This window comes from Nicotiana attenuata, unplaced genomic scaffold, assembly GCF_001879085.1.
Source record: "Nicotiana attenuata strain UT unplaced genomic scaffold, NIATTr2, whole genome shotgun sequence".
NCBI lineage: Eukaryota > Viridiplantae > Streptophyta > Magnoliopsida > Solanales > Solanaceae > Nicotiana > Nicotiana attenuata.
This window is the reverse complement of record NW_017670626.1, coordinates 335,739-354,046: the sequence shown is the minus strand read 5'-3', so window position 1 is coordinate 354,046 and position 18,308 is coordinate 335,739. Positions and strand designations below refer to the sequence as shown.

The 18,308-nt window shown below is 38.0% G+C and overlaps 2 protein-coding genes across 2 annotated transcripts; one reads left to right on the top strand and one right to left on the bottom strand.

Annotated features, from left to right (window-relative positions):
- The first annotated feature begins 5,242 nt into the window (after positions 1–5,242).
- On the top strand, positions 5,243–10,996 carry LOC109241671. Its single transcript, XM_019408431.1, has 5 exons — positions 5,243–6,881; positions 7,010–7,087; positions 8,882–9,087; positions 9,782–10,005; positions 10,165–10,996. The coding sequence occupies exons 1-5, from the start codon at positions 5,915–5,917 to the stop codon at positions 10,829–10,831; spliced, it is 2,142 nt and encodes a 713-aa protein (XP_019263976.1). The 5' UTR covers positions 5,243–5,914; the 3' UTR covers positions 10,832–10,996.
- Positions 10,997–11,617: 621 nt separating this feature from the next.
- On the bottom strand, positions 11,618–17,074 carry LOC109241670 (acyl-coenzyme A oxidase 2, peroxisomal). The gene is made up of 7 exons (XM_019408430.1): positions 16,458–17,074; positions 14,682–14,797; positions 13,241–14,121; positions 12,937–13,116; positions 12,680–12,846; positions 12,480–12,603; positions 11,618–12,092 (listed from the first exon to the last, which is right to left on the bottom strand). The coding sequence occupies exons 1-7, from the start codon at positions 16,910–16,912 to the stop codon at positions 11,931–11,933; spliced, it is 2,085 nt and encodes a 694-aa protein (XP_019263975.1). The 5' UTR covers positions 16,913–17,074; the 3' UTR covers positions 11,618–11,930.
- Positions 17,075–18,308: the final 1,234 nt, after the last annotated feature.

Below are 18,308 nucleotides of genomic sequence, written 5' to 3'. Positions count from 1 at the left end.
TTTGAGCGGCCTCGACAGATTTTCTTGCTTGGGCTTGAGCAGCTTCAACATCAGATCGGTAGACGACCACGATCGCCTCCGCGCCAGCCTTTACTTTTTCTGCCTCAGATTTAACCTTTCCAATTTTGGCGGCCAACCGAGCCTCAAGCTCCTCTACTTTCTTGGCTTGAGCTGAGCTTTCCTCCTTCAGGCCTTGAAGCCGACTTTTGGCCGATGACAGTTGGGCTCGAGCAACATCTTTCTCCGAGGCAAGGCAGTCCATGTTTTGTTTCCACCAAAGGTCTCCGCCCTCAGAATGTTGACCTCCTCACGGAGTTGTTTGATCTTTTCGGCCTTCTGCTAAACCTGTAAAATCGAGGTATTAGTCGTCGTCCCCGAACTGGTACATTGAGCTTCTAAGATTTTCATTACCTGCTCAATCAAGTCGGTCTTCTCTTTATGAGCCGTGGACAATTCGACTCGGAGGTCCTTGATCTCCTATTCTTTTTGCCCACTGAGAAGTTTGAGGGCATTTCTCTCCTCCGTAAGCCTTTGAAGATTGGCCTTGCATCAGCTCAACACTGCTCGGGATTTAGAAAACGCATCCCGATGGAGTGTCAAGGCCTATGCAGAAAAAATAAAGGAAATTAGAAAAGAAGAAATAAATACAAGTGTGATATTGATGTTGAGACTTGCCCGACTTAGGATTCGTTAAGCCTCATCAAAGAGACTCGATGCCTCACTCAGGTCGGTAGCATCTTCAACTCCTGTAAAGCAACCACGGAAAAGGTCCTCCCCTCCGTGGGCTCCTTCCACATCGGGGCTCCCCATGGCCTTGTCTTCCAAAATTGCCCCCTCAGAAAATGTAGGGAGGGTTATCGAATCGCAAATTTCTATTGCCCCAAGTAAGTTGCGTTCTCTTCATTTCGAAGGGCCTCGAAGCCGGCCCCTTCAGGCATACCCACCGATTGCTCATTTCGGCGGGAGGCAGCTTCAGTCTCCGACGACTCGGGGACTTTGCCCGGGCCCTCTTCCAAGATCTCCTCGGTACGAGGCTGAATTTTTTCAACCCTCATCGACTCAGCGGCCTTTGGGGCCTCGATGTTTTTCTTCACTCGGGAAACCTGCACGGAGCCGTCGTCTTCATCTTCTTCTTCTTCCTCTCTTAGCCGCTAAGCTACATCAACAGGCAGAGGGACGGTGTCATTCTTCAGCTTACGAGCCTTACTTTTCTTGGGCTTCGGGTCCTCGGAGGTCGAGACCCTTTTTATCTTGTTATCCTTCGCCGATTTCGGGCCGGGGGCGAAACTTTCTCCTCCCCTGACGGAGGCCTCATGACAGCATGTTGTCCGAGGCCAGTATGAAAGGAAATCAAGTGAGTATGAAAAGAAATATTTTAGCGAAAAATCATCAAATACGTGAAAAGGGGCTTACCATGATTTTTGGCCTCCCATCGGCCCCTTGCCAAATCACGCCATGAGTGCTCAGCGTACAAAGAGTCTGAAGCCAGGTCCCGAACCCAGCTCTCGAGGTTAGGAATTGCACCAGGCATCCAAGAGACCGCTACATCGTAGAAAGGGATGTCGATGAGAAGAAGCAAAAGTAACAAAACCATAAATGGAAGCTATAGGTGGGATTGTACTTCCGCTTCATATTACATTTCTCGGGAAATGGCATCTTCTCGGCCGATATTAGGTCGGAAGTCTTCACCCGAACGAACCATCCCATCCATCCTCGATCCTTGTCCTTATCTGTGCTCGAGAATAACACCTTGGTAGCCCGACGCTAAAGCCTTATTAACCTGCCTCGATAGAGACGAGGGTTGTACAACCTGATGAGATGGTCGAGGGTGAAAGACATCCCCCCAACTTTACTAGCAAATAATCGGAGCAGAATAACAATCCGCTAAAAAGAGGGATGGATTTGACCTAGGGTTATTTAATATTGACGGCAAAAATCGACGATGACGGGATCGAGAGGGCCCAGCGTAAAAGGGTAAGTGTAAACACTTAGAAACCCTTCCACGTAAGTAGTGATGTCTTCTTCGGGGGACGAAATCACCACTTCTTTATCTTCCCAATGGCAGTCTTCCTTTACCTACTTAAGGGCGCTCTCAGTTATCGAGCATATATATCTCGACATTGGCTCGCATCGACTAGGGACCGATGAAGTTTTCTCGACATGAAGTCGGAAGTATGGACACACCCCCCGGGAACGCACTTCTCAAGGCGCGGTGCCACAGGTATTTTATCGCCGGCCAGCCGCGATGAAGAAACTTTTTCCTTTTGAGGAACAATTTTCGACATTTTTGCCATTTTTGTGTGGGTTTGAAGAGGAAGGGAGACGACGGGACTTGGTGTTTGAGGGGAGATTAACAACAAACCCTGGGAATTCTAAAGAAAAGAGGGACTTAAGAGGTGTAAAAGCTTAAGAGATTAGAAGAAAGTGAAAGTAAAGATTGAATCAATGAGAGAGGGGGCTTATTTAAGGGATTCGCGGCGACGGTTCAAAGGCACTAGTGGCCGACCAGCAACTGACGCTCATTAATGACTTGGGGAACTGTATCGACGGGACGTTTCAGTCACTTTCGCCGCTTATGTCACGAGGATGACGTCATGACAGGACGAAGTACAAAATCGAAGGCTCAATTCGTTTCTTCTCATTACATTCCAAGAAACGAGGGGACTATCTGTATATGGTTAAAATCGGGCCTACCCAATTCTACTATTTGATCGAGACCAGGGAGTTGCATCGAAGGTCGGCCCCGCAGCGGATTTACCGAAGCACGAGGACAAGGTACCGAGTTCGAGAATTGAGGTACCTGTCGAGATCGAGGCCAGTAGCAATCGAGACCAAATAGGGCAGACTTCGAGCAAAGCGCAATAACAGAAAAATGAGATATCTGTGACTGGTCGAAGATCATGGCGGAAATCTCGGAACATATCAAATCAAAGGCGGTTGTTTAGGCTAATCATGGGATTAACTTCCATAATTAGAGTTGTACCATAGGTATGATTCCTCTACTATATAAAGAGGGTTCTAACCATTTTGTAAATACCTTACATTCACGCATATCAAAGCAATACAATACTTTCTAGCTCATATTCTTATACATTAGATTGTTATATTTTTAACTGTTATTGCACCAATCAGTTCGAGGATATTCAAGCTCGAGGGCTGAATTCCGTTCAAACACTGGTTTGTTTTATATTATTGTTAATTTCTATTAGAGCATGTTTGGAAAGCCACTTTGGAATTGGATTTGAGTGTAATTAGGTGTAATTACAAAGTTTGGCATGTTTGTTTGGCCAAGTAATTACTTGGTCAGCATGGAACTGGGGGTAATTGGAGGGGTGTAATTACACTCTTCAATTCTCAAGGGGGAGGTGAGAATTGGTGGTAATTACACTGTGTAATTACAAGGTTGCTTTTTAGTTTCTTTCCTTTTTGTTCTTATTTTAATTTATTTTCTTTATAACTTTTTATTTTAATTATTTTAATTTTATTTTTACTTTTTAATTTCTTTTGAATTTTTAAAATATTTTCTTTGTACATTATTTATCTTTTATTTCTCTATCTTTACTTCTTGTGATTCCATGTAATTGCTTATATTTTATTTTTTATTTATTTTATTATTCTATTTTTTTAAACTACACCTCCTAATATTAGAAATAATGAGTCATTAATAAGCTTGGCATATAATGAGTGATGCAATTAAAGTGGAACTTCGTTGTTAAATATGGTTATAAACTTATCATGTTTCCTATCTTAAGTTGCAGTGGGACTTACTATTATTATGTTGGAATTTGACATAAGTTAAACTATTTTATTTTTTTGAATTTTGAAATTGTGTTATATTCATGGTTCCAATTTACTTGTTTTGTAGTACTGACTCACATTGCATGTTGTTCATTTTTTAGTTAGAATTGGTAGATTAGTTTTGTCAACATTTGAATAATGTTATGGCACTATATTTATAAATATTAATTTATTTTATCAAACATGAATTCCATGATGTTCTTACAAAACGTANATATTTATTTGTAAGTTTTGATAATTACTTAATTTAAAATTTAATCTAACTGTGTAATTACACTTGTGCAACCAAACAGTAAACTTGTAATTACACTGTAATTATACTATGACCTAAAAACAGGTCATCGTAATTACACAACTGTATAATTACTAGGCTGTGTAATTACTACCCTAGTAATTACACCAATTCCAATTATAAGGTGGCTTTCCAAACAAACTCTTATTAATCTTTACATTTATCAATTGGTATTAGGTGAAATTATGCGTCCTTAAAACCACATTATAAGTTTAATTATTTTCCAATTTTTAGGTTAGACAAAGTTTATAATAAAATTAGGAGCATACTCCCAAGTCCCAATAATACATACTGTTGTCTCAGAACCAAAAGTTAATATGCAATGGGAGGTTGATGGATTTTAGTCCAAATTATTTACTTTAAACTTAAAACAAACAACCAAATTTTTTTCCCGGTAGAAACCAAAAACTGTATTAATCAATTTGAATTTCATTTATGTACACAACAGTAAATAAAAATTTATACCATTAGATCACGTAAGTAAAATAATCTTCTATATAAAACGTAGAATTGTAATCTTATACATAACATATATTAACTGCTATAACATGTAAAGATAAACATGATAAGGTGTATATTAGATTTGTAGGGTTGTTCTGTATCGTTTCATAATGTGTAATATTGCATTCAGTGGCGAAGCTAGGAATTTCTCCGAGGATGTTCAAATTTTAAAAAAGTGAAAAAAAATTCCGATAAAGGGTGTTCAATATGTGTTATATACCTCTAAAACGTAATATTTTACCTATGTACATAATGCAATTTTTCGACAAAGGGTGGTCAGTTGACCACCCTTGTATCCATGTTTCATGAAGTCGTGCACCAATAATAGGAAGAATAAACTTGCAATATTATAAAGAAAAAGTAAGGTACAAGGTATAATTATATATAAAAGGGTTGTGTAAAATATAAAATAAAATTATTTAATAATATAAAAGGGCAAGGTGAGAGAAAAAAATAAGAAAACGGCACGATCACGCCAAATCAATTATTCCAAAAAATAACACTTTTACAATAAAATTTGAATAACAATCAAAATAAATATTATATTTAAAATAATAATACAATACAAGTAACAACCATCCAAACAAGCTGTTAAACTCAATTTATAAAGGAGTGTAAATGACCATAAGAACAAACATTATTTAACCTTGTTAATTATTTGGTCGAAACTCGAAAAATATGAAGGTAAAGTAGCATTCACGCACACATTCCAAGGCTAATGCATCAACTGTACAAGATTCCCTCCTTCTTCTTCTTCTTCTTCTTCTTCTTCTTCTCTCCCTATTTTTTATCATCATTTCAGTATGGCTCCTTCTGTACACTTACTTAAAAAGCTGAACTGAAATGCATGGGTTGCTGCTAATCGTTTCCATTTGATTTTCCAATCTATTCAGGTTGCCTTTTTATGGGCTTACAGATTTTTCTTTTTCTTTTAACTCTCTCTTCTCAGCATTGCCTCTTTTCACTCCGTTTTAGCTTTTCTTCATTTTCTTAAACACAAATATATAGTCTTTTCCCATTTCTGGGGTTTCACTCGTCTCTTGAATGACTCTGCTGTCTTTGCCTCTCTACGTATAAAGGTTTAATCTGTTTTTCAAGTTCAGGTTTAGGGTTTTAAGGACATTTTGGTAAAACCTGAAGACTGAAGAAAGGTTTTTACCCTTTTTTCCAAATTCTGTTTTGGGCCACATTTGATAAAAGAAGGGTTTTAGGTTTGGTGTTAGGGTTTTAGTGTTTCGGGAAAAATCTGCTTTTTCTGTACTGAGGATGGTAAAAAGGTTCAATTTTGTGAAGTGGGTGTTGTGAATTTGTTTTGTATAAAAAATGGGTGCAACAAGCTCAAAATCAGAGAGGAGTGAAGCTCTAAGATTATGCAAAGAAAGGAAAAGATTTATAAAGCAAGCAGTTGATTCAAGGTATGCATTAGCAGCTGCACATGTTTCATATGTTCAATCTTTGAGAAATATAGGCATTGCTCTTAGGAGGTATGCTGAAGCCGAAGTTTTAATAGAATCATCTTTATCAACAACTTCAGCTACTGAGCTTGATAAAACCCCTTCACATTCTTCATATCCATCACCTTCACCATCTCACATTGGTGGGGTTTCAGATTCCCCTGTGTTAAATGGAAGTCCCCTTTCGCCAACTCCTGTTATTGCTACTAGGTTGAGTTATATGAGGTCTTCTTCTGGACCTACTGCTGTTACTGTTAGGTTGAGTCCACCCTCAAGAAACAATATGTATGTTGTAGATGATGTTGATTTCTCTACCCCACTACCCCCTCCACCACCCCCAGATTCAGGTTCTTGGGATTTTTTTGACCCTACTGATAATGATAGCTTTAGGTTTGTCACACAACATAATGGTAGGCAACTCAACTTTGATGAAAAAGATAATGATGATGGTGATAATGGGATTCAAGAAGAGTTTTTGACACCAAAATCAGAACCTAGAAGTAATGGTAAATTGGAATTTCATGATTCTAGTTCAGTTATGCCTCAGAGGGGTGAAAACACTAGTCAGCAAGTAGTTGATGGTGAGGCCAAGAATGTGAGCAGTGAGCAGAAAGCGAATGGCTCTGTTAGTAAAACAGTATCTGGTTCAAGGGGAGACAAGTCTTTAGTGGACGAAAGAGAGGATCCTTCAGAGTTCATAACTCATAGGGCCAAAGATTTTCTTTCTAGCATAAAGGACATTGAACATCGATTCTTTAGAGCATCTGAATCCGGGAAAGAGATTTCAAGAATGCTCGAAGCTAACAAAATCCGAGTTGGGTATTCTGAGGCCAAAGGTAACTAAACTAATCTCTTAGAGACATTGAAAAATGTTCTTTTATTTTTGGTTTTTGCATCTTTTACCTACTGAAATTCAAATGTGTTTGCTTATATATAGTCAAGTTCTAATATATTCCTTCTTCAGGAAAATCATCAGTGTCGACCTATTTGTCTACCATGGGCCCAATTTGCTGCAGAAGAACGGGTGCAAACATGTCTGGTGGTAAGTTCCTTGAGCGAATTAATGAGTCGCGTCTTCATTTAAAAGTTGCCAATTTGGTTATTTAGTTAAACATAACAAGAACCTCAAAAGAGGAAACGTCAATCTATGTTCAGGTTTTAGATTGCAGAGCTTGTGGATTTACTTACTTGTATTACTTCTCTGGTAGTAAACTTGGGTTTACTTCATGAAGGCTTAGCGTTACTGAGATTATCACATCAACATGTAATTTCTGAGGCTTAAAGATTGAGATGATAGGCTTTTTGCTTCAAAACAGTTGCTTTTAATATGAATAAAATCAGTGTTGTCAAAGGCTCATTTAAGGCGCGCTTAAGCCCTAAAGCTCAGAAAAGCTCAAGGAGGGCGCTTCGACTCTCTTTACTTTGTTCTTGAATTACATATAATTTTTATTTATTTCCTTCATTGCGCCTTTTTTAACTAAAGCCCACACTTTAAGTGCGCTTTACGCTTAAAGCCCAAATAGACGTAGAGCGCTTTTTAGAGCTTTTCGCCTTTGACAACACTGAGTAAAATAGTTAAATGTTTATCAATTTTCTGAGCTTACTTGAAGCAAGTGGTTGATCTTAAACTTTTGGAACGCTTTAAACCTTAATTTTATCAAGTGGTGTTTAAGTCTGAATGTTGACAGATTTAGCAAGAGAGTTCCGGTGGGAAACTTTGCAGTACATGCATCCACCACAATTCTTTTGAGAGGCTATTTGTTCTTTCATGGTCATTTTAAGTCATAGTTGAGTCTTCTTCCTACATAATTCTTGTCTTCTTTCCTTCTTTGAGCTAGCTGGGTTTTGGGTAGGTGGAGTGGGCATTGTCAGGTTTGGTCGGGAAAGCTGGTGGTGAAGGCAAGTGGCTGTGGCAGATGGACGGATCGATGTCTTGTTGATTGAGGTGGAGGCTATAGTAATTGGATTGTTGTCTAGGTGCTGATTGCGATGTGTATAGCATATTGAAGTAACAAAGGGGTATAAAAATGATCGAAATAGGAAGGAAGCAGGAGAGATGTGTGCCTATATACAGGATAAGAGAGGTGAGGAGAGAGAGAATAAAATGTTGAGAAAACAAAATACAGTGAAGGCTGTGGGGGATGGATGCAGAGAGTTGTGATCCAATAGCGAGATTGGGGAATTCAGAGGTAGTTACCTTGGTTGAAATTTTAGTTTTTGGTTTACTCGGAGAAGATTACTGAGGTGTCCTAGGTTATAGCGTGTGATGGCAATGACTTTGACTCATGGAGTTTCTTCTTTACTAATCTTAACCTTTGATGGTGTACGGAGTTTAAGATGTTAATTTGATCTGTGAATAGCTAAAGTTAGTCAATGGAAAAATCTTATATCAACTTACAAAATTTGATTAAGTGATTTGAATTCTTAAAACTTGTGAAAGTTTAAACGAATATTATTAATAGAATGGTGTCAGACAGTTAGGGGCGTCACAAAATGGAAGTTTTTTTAACGTACATTCAAGTGAAGGCTGAAATGTTCACAATTCAAGAAATTCTAGTTTTATTCTGCTCCAACGAATAGAGGAGTTAAATCACAACTTGCTATTAATGGAACTGAAAGCATAAATAAGTATCAAAGTTTTTTGGAGTAATGTTAGACACAATTGATTATGGAGTTAGAATTATGTGTTTCAGGTTGGGTTGTAGTCCATGAATTTGCTAGCAACAGGTCATTTTCACAAAAATCATTTGCTTTTATAATTTTTACTATAGCTGAGCAAGTATCTGCTACTCCTTTTTCGCGTTCATTGCTGTTTTAATTCTCAAGTGCTATGCAGAAGCAGACCATGTAACAAAAGTGATTACCTGGAAGAGGACCACATCATCAAGATCATCTTCATCGAGGAATCCTCTTAATAGTAAGGATGACAATGATGATAGTGGAAGTGATTTTGTTGAAGATTTTTGCATGATCGCTGGAAGCCACTCATCTACCCTTGACAGAGTATATGCATGGGAGAGGAAACTTTATGATGAAGTGAAGGTACTGATCTAAAAACTTGAGTGTCCTGATTATTTAAATTACATTGGCGCAGGACAAGCTCAGGGAGATAGAATTTACAGCTCAAGCGACTCCAACAAATGGTGCTAAATATGGTTTGTAGAGTAAAATACAGCTGAATTTGAGATAAGGATAAATTTAGCAGCTAATGACCCATTTCTGTGTACAGCCTTTAAAAGAAAAAAGATTTCCCCATTTTTTAAAAAAACAAAAGAGTACACAGAATCTTCGGTTCTGAACATAACAGGTGGTGGTCAAAAGACCCACCATTTAGGAAGCTGAGTATCTCTTCCCAATAGCCATCCTGAACTACAGAATATAGCCTATGTAGAGGAATTTTTGCACAATGTTCTCCAGAGATCCAGTTTGATCTGCCCCTTAGGGCTGATAGCTGAATTGCTCTGTAACCTGAGACCTGGAAATACTTACATTGATAAGATGCATTTTCATTTTGGTTTCTGGACCTTCCATGGCTTTGTTGTACTTCGCACCTCATCACTGTTCTTGAATCTTGGGGAAATGAAGATGAAGTATAGAGGAAGGCATGTCATTTTTGTAGTATTTAAATAAAAGATACTTAACAAATTTTCTTTTTATCCTGTGCTGAATAGAAGATAATAAGTTCTCCTTTTCATGTTATGAAGCTCATTTGCTGCCACTCCTCTTTTATCTGTAGGCAATTGAGTCAATCAGAAGAGAGTATGATCGGAAGTGTAACCAACTTAGGCATCAATTTGCCAAAGATGTTAGCACCCAAATAATTGACAAAACACGGGCAGTGGTGAAAGATCTCCATTCACGCATCAGGGTGGCTCTTTATTCAGTTGATTCAATATCAAAGCGGATAGAGAAAATGAGGGATGAAGAGTTGTTGCCTCAACTTTTGGAACTTATCCAAGGGTAAGGATGATAGTTTTTTTAGTTTTTCATGCTATTGGACATCTTTAATTTGAGGAACTATTTTATTTAAACCTCTTTCTTGGGCCATCTGTCCGTGCACGTGCCTTGTATGTGTGATATTATATTTACTTAGATTCGTAATATCTGGGCTCCATGCAGATTGATCCGAATGTGGAGAGCAATGCTTGAATGCCATCATGCGCAGTATATAACCATCTCTCTAGCATACCATGCGAAAGCTTCGGCCTCAAGTCCTCAGGGTGACGCTCAAAAGCAGATTATGAGTCAGCTGCAGGATGATGTAGAGTGTTTTGGCTTGAGTTTTGCTGACTGGATTAACAGCCATACATTATATGTGGAAGCTCTTAACAGCTGGCTGCAAAACTGCATTCTGCATCCACGTGAACGAACCAAAGGTAGAAGAGCATTTTCCCCTCGAAGAGTTCTGGCCCCACCAATATTTGTGCTTTGCCGCGACTGGTCAGCTGGGATTAAATCTCTGCCTTCTGAAGAGCTTAGTGATGCAATCAAAGACTTTTTGTATGACCTACGGCATTCTGTTGGACACCACTCTGAGGAACTGCAAAAGAAAGAAACTGCTCCTGATACAGGGAATGAGGAATCGGAGGCAAAAGATGAAGAGAAGAACGACGAGAAGTCGTCTAATTTGAATTGCATACACTCCAGTTTAACAAGAGTTCTGGACCGTCTGACCAAGTTTTCAGAGGCTTCTTTGAAGATGTGTGAAGATATCAGGCAGAAATGTGAAACAGCTCGAAATGCATATTTGAACTATCGACCACCACCAAGAGCCTTTAGTATATGATTGCATAATTGGCTTTACTTTTACTTTTAAAGTTATGAAAGTATATTTTTGTACATCAAGAATGATATTAAGGTTATCCCTTCTCCATTTGGTGAAAAATAGGTTACTACACAACAATCTTGGTTTAATTGGAAATTGCACTCAGCAATCTGTTTAATCATTAAATATCCGATCTATTATGAGTTGCATCAGAGTATTTATACGTCCAGCAATGTTATATGTGAGTTAATGTAGTTTTCTAGGAGTCTTTTAGTAGGCCTTAGGTGAATTTAAATGGGATCTAAGAATTCATATAATCGATCCTAACTCACTTGGAGTTGAGTCGTGAGAGCAGTTATTGTCTTTATGAGTTGCATCAACTTTGAAAACTACACAACGAAGGGAACTTATTGGCTTTATGTCATACATAAGATCAGGTAATTAATTCAATCCCTCACTAAGACACTGTTGTTTCTGTACTATGTTTAACCTATTTTTATCCAACTAGACGTAATTGCTCTTGTCGAGGTCAATGTTACAGCATGTGGCATATCATGTGGAGTTAGAACAAAGAAAGTGTACTACAAAGAGTATACTCTCCTGTAGGTCTGTAAACCACTTCTCAAGTGGTCCAGCAATAAAAAGTTGAATAAGCTCAAATGGTCAATGCCAGAATAAATGCAAAGAGCTTCTCCTGTAGGCAATTGCATCTCTCACAAAAGATATTCTAGTTGAGAAGCTTAAATACATGTGAGATTCCACTCAACAATGATGGTGAAAACAGATATGCCAAGTGTAAACAGCTCCTTCAGATCACCTATTCCATGTTTATTTAATGTATTAGAGAATTTCGCCTTTAAGAACTCGTTGACAATAGTTCATGCAACAAGTGTTCATCAAGCTTTCTTACCAAAATAAAAGTGATACAGGGAGCTTGACACCAAGTTAAAGAATGGAGGATACATATTTTAGTATATCTATACGGGACCTCTTAACCACCCTTCTGTATTCTTCTTCCCTCCTACCCACTATTCACTGACAAAGGGGAACCTTTTGAACAGTGAAAACGACGATGAAAAACAAAAACAGGAAAAGATAACCGCCCACTTTTTGTTAAAAACTAGAAACCAACAATCTGAGTATACTGTGAATAAGCTTCTGATGCAGCCTGCACACCAATTGGAGCGCGAGTAACATAATCTGGAAGATCAAAGGCATCAACGAGTTCCCTTGCGACATTCTTAACTTGGAAGCATAGATATTCCGTTAACTTGTGAATTGCCTGTTAATCAAAAGTTGATGGTCAGACATGAAAGAAAATCGACCTGACTTGAGAGAGTTAATCTAAAAAAAGGTTTACTACTTGCTCATTCAACTTCTAAGATAACCACATATTCACCAAGCACCATTCACTTTAGATAGGTATCAAAGTATGGGGGTTTACAAAACTACTACACATCTATAGTATCTACAATGAAGGGGGTCAAACACACAGTAAACCTCGCTTCACATGTTGAGCATAAGAAACCATACTTAAACTGCAAATCTACAATTTGATTCAGACATTCTAAAATAATACTCTTGAACATTTTAAGTTGCATTCATTGTTAGATTTTAGAGATTAAGATGAAGTAACAGTAGTTCCAGAAAATTTCCCCTAGATTCTCACCTTAGCTTTGTTAGGAGCCACGTAGTCCACATTGCGGTAAGTTCCTATGTCATTCCAGATTCTATCCAAGGCATAAAGATCACACACGAGTTTTAGGGCAGCACGAGAGCTTTCATCAGGGCAACTGTAGAAAAGGAGATAATTAGACAAATACTAGTTGAAGGAAAGAACAAGCTTCTCAAATTGTGATTGGGAATTACTTCTTGACAGCTTCAATGAATTTTTCAAGGATGAAGGATTCAATATGAGACTCTGCAAGCGTCAAGAGGTGATTTAAGCATCTATTCCAAGCACCAAATCCTCCAAGAGTCTTGGAGTGCTTCTGAAGCCGGATAGCTACACTTTGAAGCAATCTCGATGTACGATACTAGAAAAGGAGCAGTTAAAGCTTAGTTAGATATACAATATTGTTGTATGCCAATATGCACTCTCAACCAGATGACCACAAAATACTCACCCTAAAAGCATCCAACTGGAAGTTAGGATCTCGTAGGTGAGATTCACCTTCCCATCTAGCAGTTACTGGGTTAGGCTGAGCGAGGTAAGAATTCATGGATTGTCTTAGGTAGTTCCATGTAACAGTGAGCTGCCCACCTCGGAATTTCTCCCCGTACTGCTTCAATAGAAGACCGGCTACCTGAATCATAAGAAAAATTTGTTACACCCTAGTCATTAATTATATTTTGTTTAAAATCATTAAGAAACAGAACAGTTCTTTCAGTATGAAAGAGGGCATGAACATGAAATCTCAAAATATGAACCTGCTGCAGAAGAACAGTGTTGTCACCCTCAAATGTCTGAAATATGTCATGATCATTCCTCAAACTTCCAAACCTATTGACAGCGGCATAACCATGGCCGCCACAAGCTTCTCTACATGTGCTCAATGACTTTGCTGTGTAAGAAGTGATATAGGCCTTGAGCCCTGCCGAAAGTGCATGTACATCCCCTATCAGTTCTTCATCACGAGACTTCTTCATTTCAGAATATTTCTCCACCAGATGCAGTGTAGCAAAATGGAATGCGTAAGTTGAAGCCAACATTGGCATAAGCTTGTGCTGCTGAGATTGGTAGTCAAGTATACTAACTTCAGGTTGTTTTGGAGGACCGAATTGCTGGCGTAACAGAGAATATCTTGTTGCAATAACAACAGCAATCTTGAGGACACCCACAGAAGAATACGCAAGGCCAACTCTACCACCAACAAGTTCTCCAAGTGTGGCAGCAAATCTTTTGCTAATTGTAGGCAGGCTGCTAGTGTATTTCCCATCCCGTGAGACGTCTCCAAATCGATTAAGAAGGTTATCTCGTGGAATTCTTACTGAGCAAAATCTCAATGCACCGTTATCTACTCCATTCAAGCCAACTTTATGGCCACAATCATGTATTTCAACCCCTGGCAGTGTCTTGTGGGTCTTCATATCCCTTATCGGAACAATAAATGCATGAACACCCATGTCGGTAACACCTTTTGTATCATGAGTTGGTAACATCAGTTTTGCAAAAACTGTTGCAAATTTTCCATGAACAGCAGCGTTACCAATCCACCACTTTAAAGCCCCATCGTTTGGCGTGTCAATTATGAATTCATCTGTGAGAGGATCAAAGGTGGCAATTGTCTGAAGACCTTGAACATTAGAACCTGATGAGCAAAAGGATCAAAACAAATTAGACTAAATCCAAGTGTCCTAATTATCGGGAAAAAAACAGCACTATATGGTAAGTCTTTTAATTCAATTACGCGGAACTCTTATGGATGTTATACTTCATCAGATGCCCAGTCTATACATAACTGCATCTTCAACTTCAAGATATTTCAGTGATATTGCCTTAATATTCTTTTAATGCAAATGAGAACGACAAAATGATCTTTAACATTTCTTTAGATAATGCTGTAAATAAGTCATGGATACAGACAAATACAGAACAGACTAACCTTGCAAATTCCTAGCAACATTTCTTATATGCACTGACCAATGTGTAAAGGATCTATCACTACTTTGGCTATTTATGTGACAGACAAATATCATTTCCCTTCACAAAATTGCATAGTCTTAGGAGAAAAGGTACTAAAACAACTGTATGTGTAGTGCAAATGCACCAAAGAACATCAGAAACATTACAGACTTTTACCAGGGATTATAAGATGGAAGTTGATAGTGAAAGCGAAAATAATAAAAGAAGTGGTACAACACACTTTACCATGATGAAGTTCTGTCATTGCAAAGCAGCCAGGGTAGTCCATATTGTCTATACCATTAAAGTATTTGTCTCTGTGCTTTTTAGTTCCCAAGTTGATAACAGAACCTCCCCAAAGACTGCATTGAAAGTCCAGTCAGGTAAGAATTTGTTATTACCTCTTTTAACGAGAAACTTAAAACATAAGATCCATCATAGTTGCTATAGGTAATAGAGATTCAGAAACAAATGCAACTTTAACAGAAAATTACACCACGTTGACATCATTTAATGGAAATACACAGTAACAAACGGAGAGTTAGCAAAAACAACCCTATGGTACGTAAGTTTTACTAGGGCACTCTTTGTCACCAACCGGCTTAAGGTTTGGATGATGCATTTTGAGAAGCAACATTTTCTAGCTCTCGCATACTTGAATAGATGAAGTTGGCAATTGGACACAAGCAAAGCATGGTCACAAGTCGTTTTTACAAGGAACTTAAATCACTAGCACATAATAACAAAAAAGCAGAAAACTGTACACGTCCAATTGTAAAACCTTATTAAGAATCTTTTTTTTCCCTTGGATAATGTAAGCTGTTGAAGTCTGTTATTCTTCGCATTCAGGTCTTCCTTATTGCCTAAAAGATAATTAATTGAAGATAAGAGAGTCCTAAAGCTCAATTTATTCTGGTGTGGATTAGAGGGAGATACGGCTATCACTAACGTGGATTGGCAACATTGTCTAAGCCTTAGCTTACCTCAATAAACACGAAAGAGCGGATCAAGGCCTTGACTAGAACCCTATGTAAATATCTGCTATGAGAATATAAGAATCAGATTGGTCCCTACCATCTTATTCAAAAGGAAGACTATCTGTTCTGTTTCTATTACTGCTCTTGAACTCAACTGAAAGCTATAGAAACCACAAAAAGGATCTTCAGAAACTTCATCAGAGGCATTGTAAGGAATGAAACAAGCAAGAGTGCTGAAGTTGCTAAGAAAGCATTTGTAGCTATCCCCTTTTTATGGAAGTTGTGTGGCATCGATGTAAACTGGAGAGTATGGCTGCTAGTTCAATGGGAAGACAATAGAAAACGCCTAGTCGTGTAATAGCACAACTTGGTTCAACTTAATGACAAAATTCCCAAGTATGCTGAGGTGGCTATGCTGCCAGAGGCGGATCCAGCATTTGAAGTTTATGGGTTCCTATAGCGACCTCAAGTTAATATACTATAATAACTGGATTCACAGTCAAATATTTATAGACTTTTAGTAGATTCTTAATAAATATACATGATCTGGGCAAAAACTACTGGGTTCATGTTGAATCCACCCATGGCTATGCCGTCAACCTTCTATACCAATGATTGCCTCCTTGTTGTATTCGACGAAGATATGTTTAACTAAGTGAAAACAACAACAATATTGTTGATCAAAGCAAGATCAATTTCCATTAACAAAAACTTCAAAGTTAATAACAGGAACTAAACACAGAAAGAGAAGAAAAGACAGATATTAGACTATCTTCACAAATTATACTAGTATTACCTTTATTTTCTGATCTTTCTGGTTAAATATTCAGCACAAAGAATTGAGTAAAAGAAATTCAAAATATGATATTACTCAGTACCAAATCGATCATACCAACTAAACCTAAATAGCTAAATTCCATAATCCTCTAACTCCCACCAAAGGAAGAGAAAAACAATAAAAACAAACAAACAAAACAGAGGAGCAAAACAATAAATACTAAAAATCAGACAAAAATAAAAGCAAGGGGTAGAAAAAAGAAATAACCTGTACTGAACACCCATTTTGATGCCAAGTGACATGTCAACACTTCCAACAGCTTCAACAATAGCAAAATACTTAGCCGGATCTTCAACCACATACCTAAACGGCCTTATCCCACCTTCTCTTACCAACCCCACAAGCTGTTTCATGCACAATTCTCTGTGTTCATCTTTTGATATCTCAATTGGCGTCTGAAGTTCTGGCCTTGAATTGAAGTAAGCATAAACTTGTTCTTGTATATCCCTATGCTTCCCTCTCATGTATTCCGACAGTGTTATAGTGCTCACGTTAATCACCTTCGCCTTCCCTGACGCGCACGTTAGCAGCTCTAAGTGAACCGGGGTGATGTCCTGAACCGGGTTCAGATGTAAAGTCAACCGTTGGATTCGCCGGTTTACGGTTTCTTGATTTTCTTCAGTGTTTTGGACACCCTTTGAGCTGATCTTTTGAAGCTCCATTGAATCTTGGGAAAAAAACAATGAATGGAATGAATGTATAGATACAGAATCGTTGTATGTATAGGTAGAGAGAGAAAGAGAAAGAGAAAGAGAAAGAGGTGGTATGGTTATGGAGGTTGGAAATGTTGAAGGGAGTTTGGAGAAGAGTTGAAATAGTTTCTACGGAACGTTAGTGTGACGTGGGATGATCTACGGCGTGAAACGTGGGTGAATGTGATTGGATGAAATAGGAGGTAGTTGCTATTTTTGGCGCGCCTTTCAATGTCGATCAAGATAGGGATGGCCAAATAAGGATTTGGATGAGATTGGTCTCCATCAAGAGTATCTTTTTCATGTTTTTGGCTTTTCCCTTTTTTTGGAAGCTCTGTTTTTCTTTCTTTATTGGTTTAAGTTTGTAGTCCAGTATTCATTTAATTGGCTTGTTCATGAGAAAAGGATTTTCCACTAATTTTGACTTCGTCGTCGAGGTTCAGCTCTTTACTAGATTGTTGATTTGTTTCTTTCTTCTTTTTTACCAAATAGAGACCCATTGGATTAAACTCCGAATTTAGTCCTTAATTGTGCTTTTGGCTCTTAAAGCGGGTCACTTACTATTTAAATAATCGTGAACAGAGAGAAACTTTTAGAAACCATTATGTTATTAGCTAGTTGTAGCTACCATTTACTATATTACTTCCTAAAGCTATGTTTTTAGATTTTTTAGAGTGTATTCGATGTATTTAAGCTGCTGTATTCATGAATACAGTAGCATTTCTAGGCGTGAAACAGGGGATTACAGCTAGACAGATTTTTGTATTCGAGTGTATTCGACTGTATTCATGCCGTGAAACATGGGATTACAGCTGGACATATTATTGTATTCGACTGTATTCACGGCGTGAAACAGGGGATTACACTGTTTTTAAACGGAAAGTGAATCAATTAAAATAATAGACTCCTAATATAACTCAACAAACTCAATTATAACACACAAATTGTTATAAAACAATAAAAGAAGAAGAAGAGTAGTGCAGAAAAAAAGTAGAGGGAGAGAATTCTTATTCATTTGGATGAATTACAATAGAGTAGAACGCTCTATTTATAGGGAGAGGGTGACTTAGCCACCAAGCAATGAACCCTAGAATCTCTCTAAATATAGACATTCACCATAAATACAATTCTATTTATAACACTCCCCTTGAATGTCTATTTAACAGATAATGTGCCTCGTTAAAACCTTAACTAAAATAAAACCCAGTGGGAAAAAAATTCTAGAGAAGGAAAAAGAGTACATATATCTAACAATACGCCTTTTGGTTGCCTCGTTAAAAACCTTGCAAGAAAAACCCAGTGGGACAAAACCTTATAAGGAAAAAAGAGTACAACGCGTATTAACTCCCCCTGATGAGAGAATCAA